This window comes from Petromyzon marinus, chromosome 72, assembly GCF_048934315.1.
Source record: "Petromyzon marinus isolate PM22_M1 ecotype Great Lakes invasive population chromosome 72, UKy_Petmar_22M1.pri1.0, whole genome shotgun sequence".
NCBI lineage: Eukaryota > Metazoa > Chordata > Hyperoartia > Petromyzontiformes > Petromyzontidae > Petromyzon > Petromyzon marinus.
Genome location: NC_133738.1, coordinates 4062465 through 4081427, shown reverse-complemented (window position 1 = coordinate 4081427; position 18963 = coordinate 4062465). Strand labels below are relative to the sequence as shown.

At 57.9% G+C, this 18963-nt stretch overlaps 1 protein-coding gene across 3 annotated transcripts in view; it reads right to left on the bottom strand.

Moving 5' to 3' along the window:
- RNPS1 (RNA binding protein with serine rich domain 1) overlaps positions 1-18518 on the bottom strand; it is a 50770-nt gene extending 32252 nt beyond the window's left edge. For 2 of the 3 annotated variants that reach the window (XR_012930560.1, XM_076055673.1), the window contains exons 1-4: positions 18390-18518; positions 14914-15114; positions 3417-3837; positions 1024-1212 (exon numbers count right to left, since the gene is read on the bottom strand). Coding sequence is in view for 2 of the 3 variants with exons in the window: in XM_076055673.1 (XP_075911788.1) it covers positions 1024-1212; positions 3417-3837; positions 14914-15114; positions 18390-18391 (813 nt within the window). In the remaining variant the exon portion in view is untranslated. The remainder of the gene's footprint in view (positions 1-1023; positions 1213-3416; positions 3838-14913; positions 15115-18389) is intronic. The other variant, XM_076055674.1, reaches the window with a different exon arrangement.
- Between the last annotated feature and the right edge of the window lie 445 nt (positions 18519-18963).

Sequence of the window (18963 nt, the reverse complement as noted above, 5' to 3'; positions counted from 1 at the left end):
GTGTCTCTCTCTGTCCCGTGTCTCTCTCTGTCCCCGTGTCTCTCTCTGTCTCTCTCTGTCCCCGTGTCTCTCTCTGTCCCCGTGTCTCTCTCTGTCTCTCTCCGTCCCCGTGTCTCTCTCCGTCCCCGTGTCTCTCTCCCCGTGTCTCTCTCTGTCCCCGTGTCTCTCTCTGTCTCTCTCCGTCCCCGTGTCTCTCTCCGTCCCCGTGTCTCTCTCCCCGTGTCTCTCTCTGTCCCCGTGTCTCTCTCTGTCCCCGTGTCTCTCTCTGTCCCCGTGTCTCTCTCTGTCTCTCTCTGTCCCCGTGTCTCTCTCTGTCCCCGTGTCTCTCTCTGTCCCCGTGTCTCTCCCCGTGACTCTCCCCGTGTCTCTCCCCGTGTCTCTCCCCGTGTCTCTCCCCGCGCCTCTCCCCGCGCCTCTCCCCGCGTCTCTCCCCGCGTCTCTCCCCTTGTCTCTCCCAGTGTCTCTCCCAGTGCCTCTCCCAGTGCCTCTCCCCGCGTCTCTCTCCCCGTGCCTCTCCCCGTGTCTCTCCCAGTGCCTCTCCCCGTGTCTCTCCCCGTGTCTCTCCCAGTGCCTCTCCCGTGTCTCTCCCAGTGTCTCTCCCAGTGCCTCTCCCCGTGTCTCTCCCCATGTCTCTCCCCGTGTCTCTCCCAGTGTCTCTCCCAGTGCCTCTCCCCGTGTCTCTCCCCGTGTCTCTCCCCGTGTCTCTCCCCGTGCCTCTCCCCGTGTCTCTCCCCGTGTCTCCCCGTGTCTCTCCCCGTGTCTCTCCCCGTGCCTCTCCCCGTGTCTCTCTCCCCGTGTCTCTCCCCGCCCGTGTCTCTCCCCGCCCGTGTCTCTCCCCGCCCGTGTCTCCTCCCGTGTCTCCTCCCCGCCCGTGACTCTCTCCCCGTGTCTCGCTCCCCGCCCGTGTCTCTCCCCGTGTCTCTCTCCCCGTGTCTCTCCCCGTGTCTCTCTCCCCGTGTCTCTCTCTCCCCGTGTCTCTCTCTCCCCGTGTCTCTCTCTCCCCGTGTCTCTCTCCGCGCCTACCTTGCTGACGTTGCGAGTCAGCCGGCCCACGTGGACCTTGGTCGGCTTCGGTGTTGGACTACGCTTGCGTCGCTCCCGCTCCCTCTCGCGCTCCCGCTCGCGCTCCCTCTCACGCTCCCTGTCCCTCTCCCGCACCCTCTCCCCTCCCCTCCTCCCTTCTCCTTGGCGCCCTTCTTCGGAGAAGCGGACCTGGGGAGACAAAGGCGGACCCGGGGAAGGGGAGAGGGTTACCGACACAGAGAGCACCACGGAGGCTGGGAGATGTTAACTACCTCGCCCGGTATACGGGAGGTCGTGGGTTCATGTCCCGGACCCTGACAATGCCTACTGCCGCCGTATATTAAGTCTCTCTCTCTATCTCTCACTGCGGTGAGATGCCGACTACCTGGGTTTGAGCGGGGGTCCTGGGTGTACACCCGCCACCGGAGCGGAAGAATGGCAGGCGCATCTTACAGATGACTGGTCGATGGTCAGAGTGGGGCAGGATCAGCTCCACGGTAGGTCCCGGTGTCAAGGACATGGGCCCGCATCCGCCGGTCCGTCACTACGTAGTCCGGCAGACGTTCTTTGCTTGGACCCGGCGTGCATCCACGATGTTGTGTGGATGCATGCCGATGCCGGAACAGCGTGTTGGTAATTGCGAGCCCGTGGGCCTGAACGAAAATCTAGCAGCCTCCTGCCGTTGCTATTGAGCTGATCTGGCCCATGCCCTCCAATCACTCCAGACCAGGTGCCAGCATCACGACCAACTCGGGCATTGAAGTCGCCCAACATGATGACCCCATCCCGAGGGGCCACTTTAGCCAGCCCCTGCGACAGGAGGTCGTAGAAGGCATCCGACTCATCGGCCTTGCCAGCATCCCTCCACGGATGTCCGTCTTCGGTGGGGACGTAGGCAAACACAACCACAACCATTCCTCACCTTATGAGACCTCCTTTGCCAGAAACAAGATATAGGAATAGGTTTTACCCTTTTGGCGTCTTCTGGTCCAACACCAATGGAGAGACTAAAGGGCTCTAAGAAAAGCTGTCTCGGGTGTGGACCAATCAAATTCAAGGACGGTGCATATTATTATCAGAGTTGTCTCTTTTTCGTTTGCATTTTGACTGCTTGTGTTATGGTTATTGCAAACACGATGCCTTGAATAAAGGTGTCAGTTTTTGTGCCAGTTAAAAGGGTTTAAACCTATTACTATATCTTGTTTACTGGCAAAGGAGGTCTCACAATGTTAATGCTCACCCCGAGCCCTCAATACTCTGATGGTGCGCTGTTTTTGAGTTGTACGCCTTTTGGCGTCTTCTGGTCCAACACCAATGGAGACTAAAGGGGCTCTAAGAAAAGCCGTCTCAGTTTTTGTGCCAGTTAAAAGGGTTAAAACCTATTCCTATACCCCATTCCTCGCCTCCCGACACGGGCAATTAGGAAGCTTCATCACGTGAACATAACGTGCCGATGAGCTACTAGTTCAGCGCACCAGTGTGTTGGCGAGTAAGCCCACAGCATTCACAACAGAGTTTTTCCACCGTGGACACACACACACACACTCACAGACACGTATGAACACAAAGCCGTGGACACTCACACACACGCACGTGGAGGTACCCACACATACACGGACGCACACAAAGACACAAACGGACACTCATTCTGTCACTCGCTCTCCCTGTCACACTCCCAAACACACACATACATGGACAATCACTCGCCATCTCGCTCACAATTCCTCTCAATCTCCCACACACATGGACACTCACACTCACCCTCTCTCTCATCACTCACCCTCTCACTCATCTCCCACTCTCTCTCATCACACACTCATCCACAGTCACTCTCTCTCCCACACACATGGACACTCACACTCACCCTCTCACTCACCCACATTGTCACTCTCCCACACACATGGACACTCACACTCACCCTCTCACTCACCCGCTCTCTCATCACTCACCCTCTCACTCATCACTCACCCTCTCACCCACACTGTCACTCTCTCCCACACACATGGACACTCACCCTCTCACTCACCCTCTCACTCTCATCACTCACCCTCTCACTCACCCACACTGTCACTCTCTCCCACACACATTGACACTCACCCTCTCACTCACCCTCTCACTCTCATCACTCACCCTCTCACTCACCCACACTGTCACTCTCTCACTCACCCTCTCACACTCTCACTCACCCTCTCACTCATCACTCACCCTCTCACTCACCCTCTCACTCACCCTCTCACCACTCACCCTCTCATCACTCACCCTCTCACCCTCTCACTCACCCACTCACCCTCTCACCACTCACCCTCTCACCTCTCATCACTCTCACTCACCACTCCCCCACTCACCCTCTCACCACTCCCCCACCCCGCCACTCTCTCTCCCCACACACTCACTTGGAGCGGCCCCTCTTCTCCCCGTGGCCCGCCCCTCCCCCTCGCCCTCCCCCCGGCGCCCCTCCCCCCTCCTCCCCCGCCCCCACCGGCGTTGCGGCCCCCTCCCCCCCCACCTCCTCCCCCACCTCCTCCCCCACCTCCACCTCCTCCCCCCCCCGCCCGTGAGCCCCCGCCCGGCGCTCCTCCGCCCCCACCCCCGGCCGGTCCCCCGCCAGGGGGGCCCCCCCCCGCCCCCGCCCCCGCCCCCCTCCTCCCCGGCGAGGGGGAGACGGAGGGAGGAGGAGGATGAGGAGGAGGAGGAGCGCGACGTGGAGGAGGAGGAGGAGGAGGAGCGTGACGTGGAGGAGCCTGAGCCGGAGCGGAGCTGGAGCCGGAGCCGGAGCCGGAGCTGGAGCTGGAGCCCGAACGGCTGGAGCCCGAGCTGGGAAAAATGGGAGAGAGATGGGGGGTGGTGGTGGGGGGGAGAGATGGTGGGGGGAGTGGGGGGAGAGTGGTGGGGGGAGGTGGTGGGGGGAGAGTAGGGGGAGGTGGTGGGGAGAGATGTGCGGGGGGGGGGGGGGGAGAGAAAGGGGAGTGGGAGAGGGGAGAAGTTCCAGTTCATTAATTCACTCACCCACTGACCCACTCACTCACCCACTGACCCATTCACTCACCCACTGACCCATTCACTCACCCACTGACCCATTCACTCACCCACTGACCCATCCACCACTCACCCATTCACTCACCCACTGACCCATTCACTCACCCACTGACCCGTCCACCACTCACCCACTGACCCACTCACTCACCCACTGACCCGTCCCACCACTCACCCATTCACTCACCCAGTGACCCATTCACTCACCCACTGACCCGTCCACCACTCACCCATTCACTCACCCACTGACCCATTCACTCACCCACTGACCCACTCACTCACCCACTGACCCACTCACTCACCCACTGACCCATTCACTCACCCACTGACCCATTCACTCACCCACTGACCCGTCCACCACTCACCCACTGACCCACTCACTCACCCACTGACCCGTCCACCACTCACCATTCACTCACCCACTGACCCGTCCACCACTCACCCATTCACTCACCCAGTGACCCATTCACTCACCCACTGACCCGTCCACCACTCACCCATTCACTCACCCACTGACCCATCCACCACTCACCCACTGACCCACTCACTCACCCACTGACCCATTCACTCACCCACTGACCCATTCACTCACCCACTGACCCATTCACTCACCCACTGACCCGTCCACCACTCACCCACTGACCCACTCACTCACCCACTGACCCGTCCACCACTCACCCATTCACTCACCCAGTGACCCATTCACTCACCCACTGACCCGTCCACCACTCACCCATTCACTCACCCACTGACCCATCCACCACTCACCCACTGACCCACTCACTCACCCACTGACCCATTCACTCACCCACTGACCCATTCACTCACCCACTGACCCATTCACTCACCCACTGACCCGTCCACCACTCACCCACTGACCCACTCACTCACCCACTGACCCGTCCACCACTCACCCATTCACTCACCCACTGACCCGTCCACCACTCACCCATTCACTCACCCAGTGACCCATTCACTCACCCACTGACCCGTCCACCACTCACCCATTCACTCACCCACTGACCCATCCACCACTCACCCATTCACCTCACCCACTGACCCGTCCACCACTCACCCATTCACTCACCCACTGACCCACTCACTCACCCACTGACCCGTCCACCACTCACCCATTCACTCACCCACTGACCCGTCCACCACTCACCCATTCACTCACCAACTGACCCATTCACTCACCCACTGACCCGTCCACCACTCACCCACTGACCCATTCACTCACCCACTGACCCGTCCACCACTCACCCATTCACTCACCCACTGACCCGTCCACCACTCACCCATTCACTCACCCACTGACCCGTCCACCACTCACCCATTCACTCACCCACTGACCCATTCACTCACCCACTGACCCGTCCACCACTCACCCATTCACTCACCCATTCACTCACCCACTGACCCACTCACTCACCCACTGACCCATTCACTCACCCACTGACCCGTCCACCACTCACCCATTCACTCACCCACTGACCCGTCCACCACTCACCCATTCACTCACCCACTGACCCGTCCACCACTCACCCATTCACTCACCCACTGACCCATTCACTCACCCACTGACCCGTCCACCACTCACCCATTCACTCACCCATTCACTCACCCACTGACCCACTCACTCACCCACTGACCCATTCACTCACCCACTGACCCGTCCACCACTCACCCATTCACTCACCCACTGACCCGTCCACCACTCACCCATTCACTCACCCATTCACTCACCCATTCACTCACCCATTCACTCACCCATTCACTCACCCACTGACCCGTCCACCACTCACCCATTCACTCACCCACTGACCCGTCCACCACTCACCCATTCACTCACCCATTCACTCACCCATTCATTCACCCATTCACTCACCCATTCACTCACCCACTGACCCGTCCACCACTCACCCATTCACTCACCCACTGACCCATTCACTCACCCACTGACCCATTCACTCACCCACTGACCCATCCACCACTCACCCATTCACTCACCCATTCACTCACCCATTCACTCACCCATTGACCCATTCACTCACCCACTGACCCATTCACTCACCCACTGACCCGTCCACCACTCACCCATTCACTCACCCACTGACCCATTCACTCACCCACTGACCCATTCACTCACCCACTGACCCATTCACTCACCCACTGACCCATCCACCACTCACCCATTCACTCACCCACTGACCCGTCCACCACTCACCCATTCACTCACCCATTCACTCACCCACTGACCCATTCACTCACCCACTGACCCGTCCACCACTCACCCATTCACTCACCCACTGACCCGTCCACTACTCACCCACTCACTCACCCATTCACTCACCCACTGACCCATTCACTCACCCACTGACCCATTCACTCACCCACTGACCCGTCCACCACTCACCCACTCACCCATTCACTCACCCACTGACCCGTCCACTACTCACACATTCACTCACCCACTGACCCATTCACTCACCCACTGCCCGTCCACCACTCACCCATTCACTCACCCACTGACCCGTCCACCACTCACCCATTCACTCACCCACTGACCCATTCACTCACCCACTGACCCGTCCACTACTCACCCACTCACTCACCCACTGACCCATTCACTCACCCACTGACCCATCCACCACTCACCCATTCACTCACCCATTCACTCACCCACTGACCCGTCCACTCACCCACTGCCCGTCCACCACTCACCCATTCACTCACCCACTGACCCATTCACTCACCCACTGCCCGTCCACCACTCACCCATTCACTCACCCACCGACCCGTCCACCACTCACCCATTCACTCACCCACTGACCCGTCCACTACTCAACCATTCACTCACCCACTGACCCGTCCACCACTCACCCATTCACTCACCCCCTGACCCGTCCACCACTCACCCATTCACTCACCCACTGACCCGTCCACCACTCACCCATTCACTCACCCACTGACCCATTCACTCACCCACTGACCTGTCCACCACTCACCCATTCACTCACCCACTGACCCGTCCACTACTCACCCATTCACTCACCCACTGACCCATTCACTACTCACCCATTCACTCACCCACTGACCCATTCACTCACCCACTGACCCGTCCACTACTCACCCATTCACTCACCCACTGACCCGTCCACCACTCACCCATTCAATCACCCACTGACCCATTCACTCACCCACTGACCCGTCCACTACTCACCCACTCACTCACCCATTCACTCACCCACTGACCCATTCACTCACCCACTGACCCATTCACTCACCCACTGACCCGTCCACCACTCACCCACTCACTCACCCACTGACCCGTCCTCTACTCACCCATTCACTCACCCACTGACCCATTCACTCACCCACTGCCCGTCCACCACTCACCCATTCACTCACCCACTGACCCATCCACCACTCACCCATTCACTCACCCACTGACCCATTCACTCACCCACTGACCCGTCCACTACTCACCCACTCACTTACCCATTCACTCACCCACTGACCCATTCACTCACCCACTGACCCATCCACCACTCACCCATTCACTCACCCACTGACCCGTCCACTCACCCACTGCCCGTCCACCACTCACCCATTCACTCACCCACTGACCCATTCACTCACCCACTGCCCGTCCACCACTCACCCATTCACTCACCCACCGACCCGTCCACCACTCACCCATTCACTCACCCACTGACCCGTCCACTACTCAACCATTCACTCACCCACTGACCCGTCCACCACTCACCCATTCACTCACCCCCTGACCCGTCCACCACTCACCCATTCACTCACCCACTGACCCGTCCACCACTCACCCATTCACTCACCCACTGACCCATTCACTCACCCACTGACCCGTCCACCACTCACCCATTCACTCACCCACTGACCCGTCCACCACTTACCCATTCACTCACCCACTGACCCGTCCACCACTCACCCATTCACTCACCCACTGACTCATTCACTCACCCACTGACCCACTCACTCACCCATTCACTCACCCACTGACCCGTCCACCACTCACCCATTCACTCACCCACTGACCCGTCCACCACTCACCCATTCACTCACCCACTGACCCGTCCACCACTCACCCATTCACTCGCCCACTCACCCATTCACTCACCCGCTGACCCGTCCACCACTCACCCATTCACTCACCCATTCACTCACCCACTGACCCGTCCACTACTCACCCATTCACTCACCCACTGACCCACTCACTCACCCACTGACCCGTCCACTACTCACCCATTCACTCACCCACTGACCCACTCACTCACCCACTGACCCGTCCACAACTCACCCATTCACTCACCCACTGACCCGTCCACCACTCACTCATTCACTCACCCACTGACCCGTCCACCACTCACCCATTCACTCACCCACTGACCCATTCACTCACCCACTGACCCGTCCACCACTCACCCATTCACTCACCCGCTGACCCGTCCACCACTCACCCATTCACTCACCCATTCACTCACCCACTGACCCGTCCACCACTCACCCATTCACTCACCCACTGACCCGTCCACCACTCACCCATTCACTCACCTACTGACCCACTCACTCACCCACTGACCCGTCCACCACTCACAAAATCACTCACCCACTGACCCGTCCACCACTCACCCATTCACTCACCCACTGACCCACTCACTCACTCACTGACCCACTCACTCACCCATTCACTCACCCACTGACCCGTCCACCACTCACCCATTCACTCACCCACTGACCCATTCACTCACCCACTGACCCATTCACTCACCCACTGACCCGTCAACCACTCACCCATTCACTCACCCACTGACCCACTCACTCACCCACTGACCCACTCACTCACCCATTCACTCACCCACTGACCCGTCCACCACTCACCCATTCACTCACCCACTGACCCATTCACTCACCCACTGACCCACTCACTCACCCATTCACTCACCCACTGACCCACTCACTCACCCATTCACTCACCCACTGACCCACTCACTCACCCATTCACTCACCCACTGGCCCGTCCACTACTCACCCATTCACTCACCCACTGACCCGTCCACCACTCACCCATTCACTCACCCACTGACCCGTTCACCACTCACCCACTCAATCACCCATTCATTCACCCACTGACCCGTCCACCACTCACCCATTCACTCACCCACTGACCCGTCCACCACTCACCCATTCACTCACCCACTGACCCGTCCACCACTCACCCATTCACTCACCCATTCACTCACCCACTGACCCGTCCACCACTCACCCATTCACTCGCCCACTCACCCATTCACTTACCCACTGACCCGTCCACCACTCACCCATTCACTCACCCACTGACCCGTCCACCACTTACCCATTCACTCACCCACTGACCCGTCCACCACTCACCCATTCACTCACCCACTGACTCATTCACTCACCCACTGACCCACTCACTCACCCATTCACTCATCCACTGACCCGTCCACCACTCACCCATTCACTCACCCACTGACCCGTCCACCACTCACCCATTCACTCACCCACTGACCCGTCCACCACTCACCCATTCACTCGCCCACTCACCCATTCACTCACCCGCTGACCCGTCCACCACTCACCCATTCACTCACCCATTCACTCACCCACTGACCCGTCCACTACTCACCCATTCACTCACCCACTGACCCACTCACTCACCCACTGACCCGTCCACTACTCACCCATTCACTCACCCACTGACCCACTCACTCACCCACTGACCCGTCCACCACTCACCCATTCACTCACCCACTGACCCGTCCACCACTCACTCATTCACTCACCCACTGACCCGTCCACCACTCACCCATTCACTCACCCACTGACCCATTCACTCACCCACTGACCCGTCCACCACTCACCCATTCACTCACCCGCTGACCCGTCCACCACTCACCCATTCACTCACCCATTCACTCACCCACTGACCCGTCCACCACTCACCCATTCACTCACCCACTGACCCGTCCACCACTCACCCATTCACTCACCTACTGACCCACTCACTCACCCACTGACCCGTCCACTACTCACCCACTCACTCACCCATTCACTCACCCACTGACCCATTCACTCACCCACTGACCCACTCACTCACCCACTGACCCACTCACTCACCCATTCACTCACCCACTGACCCGTCCACCACTCACCCATTCACTCACCCACTGACCCATTCACTCACCCACTGACCCATTCACTCACCCACTGACCACTCACCCATTCACTCACCCACTGACCCACTCACTCACCCACTGACCCACTCACTCACCCATTCACTCACCCACTGACCCGTCCACCACTCACCCATTCACTCACCCACTGACCCATTCACTCACCCACTGACCCATTCACTCACCCACTGACCCATTCACTCACCCACTGACCCACTCACTCACCCATTCACTCACCCACTGACCCACTCACTCACCCATTCACTCACCCACTGGCCCGTCCACTACTCACCCATTCACTCACCCACTGACCCGTCCACCACTCACCCATTCACTCACCCACTGACCCGTTCACCACTCACCCACTCACTCACCCATTCATTCACCCACTGACCCGTCCACCACTCACCCATTCACTCACCCACTGACCCGTCCACCACTCACCCATTCACTCACCCACTGACCCGTCCACCACTCACCCATTCACTCACCCACTGACCCGTCCACCACTCACCCATTCACTCGCCCACTCACCCATTCACTCACCCACTGACCCGTCCACCACTCACCCATTCACTCACCCACTGACCCGTCCACCACTTACCCATTCACTCACCCACTGACCCGTCCACCACTCACCCATTCACTCACCCACTGACTCATTCACTCACCCACTGACCCACTCACTCACCCATTCACTCACCCACTGACCCGTCCACCACTCACCCATTCACTCACCCACTGACCCGTCCACCACTCACCCATTCACTCACCCACTGACCCGTCCACCACTCACCCATTCACTCGCCCACTGACCCACTCACTCACCCACTGACCCGTCCACTACTCACCCATTCACTCACCCACTGACCCACTCACTCACCCACTGACCCGTCCACCACTCACCCATTCACTCACCCACTGACCCGTCCACCACTCACTCATTCACTCACCCACTGACCCGTCCACCACTCACCCATTCACTCACCCACTGACCCATTCACTCACCCACTGACCCGTCCACCACTCACCCATTCACTCACCCGCTGACCCGTCCACCACTCACCCATTCACTCACCCATTCACTCACCCACTGACCCGTCCACCACTCACCCATTCACTCACCCACTGACCCGTCCACCACTCACCCATTCACTCACCTACTGACCCACTCACTCACCCACTGACCCGTCCACCACTCACAAAATCACTCACCCACTGACCCGTCCACCACTCACCCATTCACTCACCCACTGACCCACTCACTCACCCACTGACCCACTCACTCACCCATTCACTCACCCACTGACCCGTCCACCACTCACCCATTCACTCACCCACTGACCCATTCACTCACCCACTGACCCATTCACTCACCCACTGACCCGTCAACCACTCACCCATTCACTCACCCACTGACCCACTCACTCACCCACTGACCCACTCACTCACCCATTCACTCACCCACTGACCCGTCCACCACTCACCCATTCACTCACCCACTGACCCATTCACTCACCCACTGACCCATTCACTCACCCACTGACCCACTCACTCACCCATTCACTCACCCACTGACCCGTCCACCACTCACCCATTCACTCACCCACTGACCCGTCCACCACTCACCCATTCACTCACCCACTGACCCGTCCACCACTCACCCATTCACTCGCCCACTCACCCATTCACTCACCCGCTGACCCGTCCACCACTCACCCATTCACTCACCCACTGACCCGTCCACTACTCACCCATTCACTCACCCACTGACCCACTCACTCACCCACTGACCCGTCCACTACTCACCCATTCACTCACCCACTGACCCACTCACTCACCCACTGACCCGTCCACCACTCACCCATTCACTCACCCACTGACCCGTCCACCACTCACTCATTCACTCACCCACTGACCCGTCCACCACTCACCCATTCACTCACCCACTGACCCATTCACTCACCCACTGACCCGTCCACCACTCACCCATTCACTCACCCGCTGACCCGTCCACCACTCACCCATTCACTCACCCATTCACTCACCCACTGACCCGTCCACCACTCACCCATTCACTCACCCACTGACCCGTCCACCACTCACCCATTCACTCACCTACTGACCCACTCACTCACCCACTGACCCGTCCACCACTCACAAAATCACTCACCCACTGACCCGTCCACCACTCACCCATTCACTCACCCACTGACCCACTCACTCACCCACTGACCCACTCACTCACCCATTCACTCACCCACTGACCCGTCCACCACTCACCCATTCACTCACCCACTGACCCATTCACTCACCCACTGACCCATTCACTCACCCACTGACCCGTCAACCACTCACCCATTCACTCACCCACTGACCCACTCACTCACCCACTGACCCACTCACTCACCCATTCACTCACCCACTGACCCGTCCACCACTCACCCATTCACTCACCCACTGACCCATTCACTCACCCACTGACCCATTCACTCACCCACTGACCCACTCACTCACCCATTCACTCACCCACTGACCCACTCACTCACCCATTCACTCACCCACTGACCCACTCACTCACCCATTCACTCACCCACTGGCCCGTCCACTACTCACCCATTCACTCACCCACTGACCCGTCCACCACTCACCCATTCACTCACCCACTGACCCGTTCACCACTCACCCACTCACTCACCCATTCATTCACCCACTGACCCGTCCACCACTCACCCATTCACTCACCCACTGACCCGTCCACCACTCACCCATTCACTCACCCACTGACCCGTCCACCACTCACCCATTCACTCACCCATTCACTCACCCACTGACCCGTCCACCACTCACCCATTCACTCGCCCACTCACCCATTCACTCACCCACTGACCCGTCCACCACTCACCCATTCACTCACCCACTGACCCGTCCACCACTTACCCATTCACTCACCCACTGACCCGTCCACCACTCACCCATTCACTCACCCACTGACTCATTCACTCACCCACTGACCCACTCACTCACCCATTCACTCATCCACTGACCCGTCCACCACTCACCCATTCACTCACCCACTGACCCGTCCACCACTCACCCATTCACTCACCCACTGACCCGTCCACCACTCACCCATTCACTCGCCCACTAACCCATTCACTCACCCGCTGACCCGTCCACCACTCACCCATTCACTCACCCATTCACTCACCCACTGACCCGTCCACTACTCACCCATTCACTCACCCACTGACCCACTCACTCACCCACTGACCCGTCCACTACTCACCCATTCACTCACCCACTGACCCACTCACTCACCCACTGACCCGTCCACCACTCACCCATTCACTCACCCACTGACCCGTCCACCACTCACTCATTCACTCACCCACTGACCCGTCCACCACTCACCCATTCACTCACCCACTGACCCATTCACTCACCCACTGACCCGTCCACCACTCACCCATTCACTCACCCGCTGACCCGTCCACCACTCACCCATTCACTCACCCACTGACCCGTCCACCACTCACCCATTCACTCACCCACTGACCCGTCCACCACTCACCCATTCACTCACCCACTGACCCGTCCACCACTCACCCATTTACTCACCCACTGACCAGTCCACCACTCACCCACTGACCCGTCCACTACTCACCCATTCACTCACCCACTGACCCGTCCACCACTCACCCATTCACTCACCCACTGACCCGTCCACCACTCACCCATTCACTCACCCACTGAGCCGTCCACCACTCACCCATTTACTCACCCACTGACCAGTCCACCACTCACCCACTGACCCGTCCACCACTCACCCATTCACTCACCCACTGACCCACTCACTCACCCACTGACCCATTCACTCACCCACTGACCCGTCCACCGCTCACCCATTCACTCACCCACTGACCTGTCCACCACTCACCCATTCACTCACCCACTGACCCGTCCACTACTCACCCATTCACTCACCCACTGACCCACTCACTCACCCACTGACCCATTCACTCACCCACTGACCCGTCCACCACTCACCCATTCACTCACCCACTGACCCATTCACTCACCCACTGACCCGTCCACCACTCACCCATTCACTCACCCACTGACCCACTCACTCACCCGCTGACCCGTCCACCACTCACCCACTGACCCGTCCACCACTCACCCATTCACTCACCCACTGACCTGTCCACCACTCACCCATTCAATCACCCACTCACCCATTCACTCACCCACTGACCCGTCCACCACTCACCCATTCACTCACCCACTGACCCGTCCACTACTCACCCATTCACTCACCCACTGACCCGTCCACTACTCACCCATTCACTCACCCACTGACCCGTCCACCACTCACCCATTCACTCACCCACTGACCCGTCCACCACTCACCCATTCACTCACCCACTGACCCGTCCACTACTCACCCATTCACTCACCCACCAACCCCCCCACCCACCCACCAACCCCCCACCCACCAACCCACCCCCCCACCCACCCACCAACCCCCCACCCACCCACCAACCCCCCCCCCACCCCACCCACCAACCCCCCACCCACCCCACCCACCAACCCCCCCACCCACCCCCCCACCCCCCCCACCCACCTGCTGCTACTCTCGCTGCTCTGCGACCTTCTTTTGTCCTTGTCCCGGCCCCCCCTCTCCCTCCCCCCCCTCTGATGGCCCCCACCACCCCCACCACCACCCCCCCCGGCCCCCCCCCTCTCTGTGGCAGCCCCCCGGTCACGTGACTTCTCTCCGGGCCGATCGGACGGCCGCTCCTTACTCTTGGTGGGAGACGGAGCCCTGGGGTGGGTGGGTGAGTGGGTGGGTGAGTGGGTGGGTGAGTGGGTGAGTGGGTGGGTGAGTGGGTGGGTGAGTGGGTGAGTGGGTGAGTGAGTGAGTGGGTGGGTGAGTGGGTGAGTGGGTGGGTGGGTGAGTGGGTGAGTGGGTGGGTGGGTGGGTGAGTGAGTGGGTGGGTGGGTGAGTGAGTGGGTGAGTGGGTGGGTTGGTGAGTGGGTGAGTGAGTGGGTGAGTGGGTTGGTGGGTTGGTGAGTGGATGGGTGAGTGGGTTGGGGGGTTTGTTGGTGGGTGAGTGGATGAGTGGGTGGGTGTTTGGATGAGTGGATCGGTGAGTGGATGGGTGGGTGAGTGGGTGAGTGGGTTGGGGGGTTGGTTGGTGGGTGAGTGGGTGGGTGAGTGGGTGGGTGAGTGGGTGAGTCGGTGAGTGTTTGGGTGAGTGGATCGGTGAGTGGGTAGGTGTGTGGGTTGGTGGGGAGATAAGCAAAAGAACAACAATAAGTCATTACAAAATACAGAATCACAAATGATAGCTCAACAGCAAAGTGGCGTATCGTGTGGCGATCTGGAGCAGCCACAAACACACGAGGTAGTTAACATCTCCACGAGGAAACACACACACCCCACACACACAGCAGCAGCAGGCACTGACAGGGCCCGGGATCAAACCCACGACCTCCTGCGTACCAGGAGAGGTAGCTAACATCTCCACGGGGAGAGAGAGAGAGACGCACACCCCACATACACAGCAGGCATCGATAGGGTCCGGGATGAAACCTACGACCTCCTGCGTACCAGGCGAGGTAGCTAACATCTCCATGGGGAGAGAGAGAGAGACACGCACACCCCACATACACAGCAGGCAACAGCAGCCATAGCTACATCAACAAGCTCAATCAGCATTAGCAACATCAGCATTGGCACTATCATTATCAGCAGCAGAAAGAGCACCATCAGCACTGTCAGCAAAAGCATCTCCAAGAGCAGCATTAGTAGAAGCAGCATCATCATCAGCAGTAGCAGCAGCATCATCATCATCAGCAGTAACAGCACCTTCGAACAGTTGCATTAGCAGTAGCATAATCAGTACCAATATTGTCAGCAGCAGTATCAGCAGCAGCAGCAGCAGCGTCATCAGCACGAGTATGAGCATCATCATCATCATCAGCAGTAGCATCATCATCATCAGCAGCAGTAGTAGCAGCAGCATCAGCACTAGCAGCATCATCATCAGTAGCACCATCAGCACTAACAGCATCATCATCAGCAATAGCTTCATCAGCAGCAGCATCATCAGCAGCACTAGCATCATCAGCAGCAGCATCAGCACTAGCATCATCATCAGTAGCACCATCAGCACTAACAGCATCATCATCAGCAATAGCTTCATCAGCAGCAGCATCATCAACATCAGCAGAAGCATCATCAGCAGCTGTAGTAGTAGCATCAGCAGCACCATCAGTAGCAATAGTAACAGCATTGACGTTTCAGGTCACAACACTAATTAAGGGCTCATGGATAGAGGGGGTGGCGGCAGAGAGGTGGAGTCAATGACAGACGTGTCATGTCACGACCCTACCTCAGGGCTCATTGATAGAGGGGGGGGGGGGCAAAGGTGGAGTCAATGGCAGACGACGTTTCATGTCACGACCCTACTTCAGGACGCATTGATGGGGGGGGCAAAGGTGGAGTCAATAGCAGACGTTTCATGTCACGACCCTACTTCAGGACGCATGGATAGAGGGGGGGGCAGAGAGGTGGAGTCAATGACAGACGTTTCATGTCACGACCCTACCTCAGGGCTCATGGATAGGGGGGGCAGTGGTGGAGTCAATGGCAGACGTTTCATGTCACGACTCTACTTCAGGGCTCATGGATTGAGGGGGTGGCGGCAGAGAGGTGGAGTCAATGACAGACGTTTCATGTCACGACCCTACCTCAGGGCTCATTGATAGAGGGGGCGGGGGCAGAGAGGTGGAGTCAATGGCAGACGACGTTTCATGTCACGACCCTACTTCAGGGCACATAGAGGGGGGCAGAGGTATGGAGTCAATGGCAGACGTTTCATGTCACGACCCTACTTCAGGGCACATAGAGGGGGGCAGAGGTGTGGAGTCAATGACAGACGTTTCACGTCACGACCCTACTTCAGGGCTCATGGATATAGGGGAGGGGCAGAGGTGTGGAGTAAATGGCAGACGACGTTTCATGTCACGACCCTACTTCAGGGCACATAGGTAGAGGGCCAGAGGTGTGGAGTCAATGGCAGACGTTTCAAGTCACGACCCTACTTCAGGGCTCATGGATAGAGGGGAGGGGGCAGAGGTATGGAGTCAATGGCAGACGTTTCATGTCACGACCCTACTCCAGGACGCATGGATAGAGGGGAAGGGGGGCCCAGTGGTGTGGAGTCAATGGCAGACGACGTTTCACGTCACGACCCTACCTCGGGGCTCAGGGATAGGGGGGGGGGTAGAGGTGGAGTCAATGACAGACGACGTTTCACGTCACGACCCTACTCCAGGACGCATGGATAAGAGGCGTGGCTTACTGACGAACTCCCATTCATTCAATAACAACAATTTAACCATCTGCTGCTCAATAAAGCACGGCAATTATAATATTCATACAATTATAACATTTAAAATATTCTCATTAACATTACCAACGGCTGTATCGCAATAACTTAACGTATTTTTATTTTTTTTAAAACCTTACCTCCCCCACCACCGAAACGTTATAACACATTTTAAAAACAACAATGTTTGAACATTTCCACCAACTCCCGTTTTACCAATTTTAAACTGGAAGATTTGAAATAAAAATTAACTTCGTGAGAGGAAATTTAAAACGTTTACGCAAAGACCGACATTGGCTGAGGGGATTTTTGCTTGTTCGTTAATTTAATCGGGACGTTGTTTTTTTAACCCCCCTTCTATCTATCTTTCTTTCTTAAACATCGCTAAGCACAACGAGGCAAATGCACGCAACCCGCATCGCGATATTAAGTTGAACATTTTTGTTAAAATACGAATCTTTAAAACACGCCGCCCCCAAATCCCCGCCAGTCCACAACTAGGCCCCGCTCAGCCACATTTAGGCCTCAGCAACCGCTAAAAAAAAAAGTCGAAATTGTTCGACTTTACATTAAAAAAAACAACACAGATTCAGTCGCCCCAAGTTGTCGCGCGTCCCCGGGTGACATTTACCGCGACATTAATCGCCCGCAAGTGGACGGATGCCGATCGATTGTTTACCAACAACGACCACAAAATTCTTACATCGCTGAAAGTCGTGCGCGGGAAAGACGGACTCGCCTAGCCCGAGCCTTGCCGCGCAAGGCCTCAACGGATGTTGATGGGTCACGTGGTGGCGGCGGTGCTTATATAGGAAGGGGTGGGGCTATAGTGCGGGGGTGGGGTTAGTGAGTATATAAGGCGGGGCTAATGGACGAGAGGGGGTGGGGCTAGTAGGTATAGAAGGCGGGGTTGAAGGGTGGAGATCGTGCGGGGGGTGGAGCTAGTGGGTAAAGAAGGCGGGGTTAATGAGGGAGGGGGTGGGGTTAGTGAGTATATAAGGCGGGGCTAATGGGCGAGAGGGGGTGGGGCTAGTAGGTATAGAAGGCGGGGTTGAAGGGTGGAGATCGTGCGTGGGGGGTGGAGCTAGTGGGTAAAGAAGGCGGGGTTAATGAGGGAGGGGGTGGGGTTAGTGAGTATATAAGGCGGGGCTAATGGGCGAGAGGGGGTGGGGCTAGTAGGTAGAGAAGGCGGGGTTGAAGAAGGGTGGAGATCGTGCGGGGGGTGGAGCTAGGGGGTAAAGAAGGCGGGGTTAATGAGGGAGGGGGTGGGGTTAGTG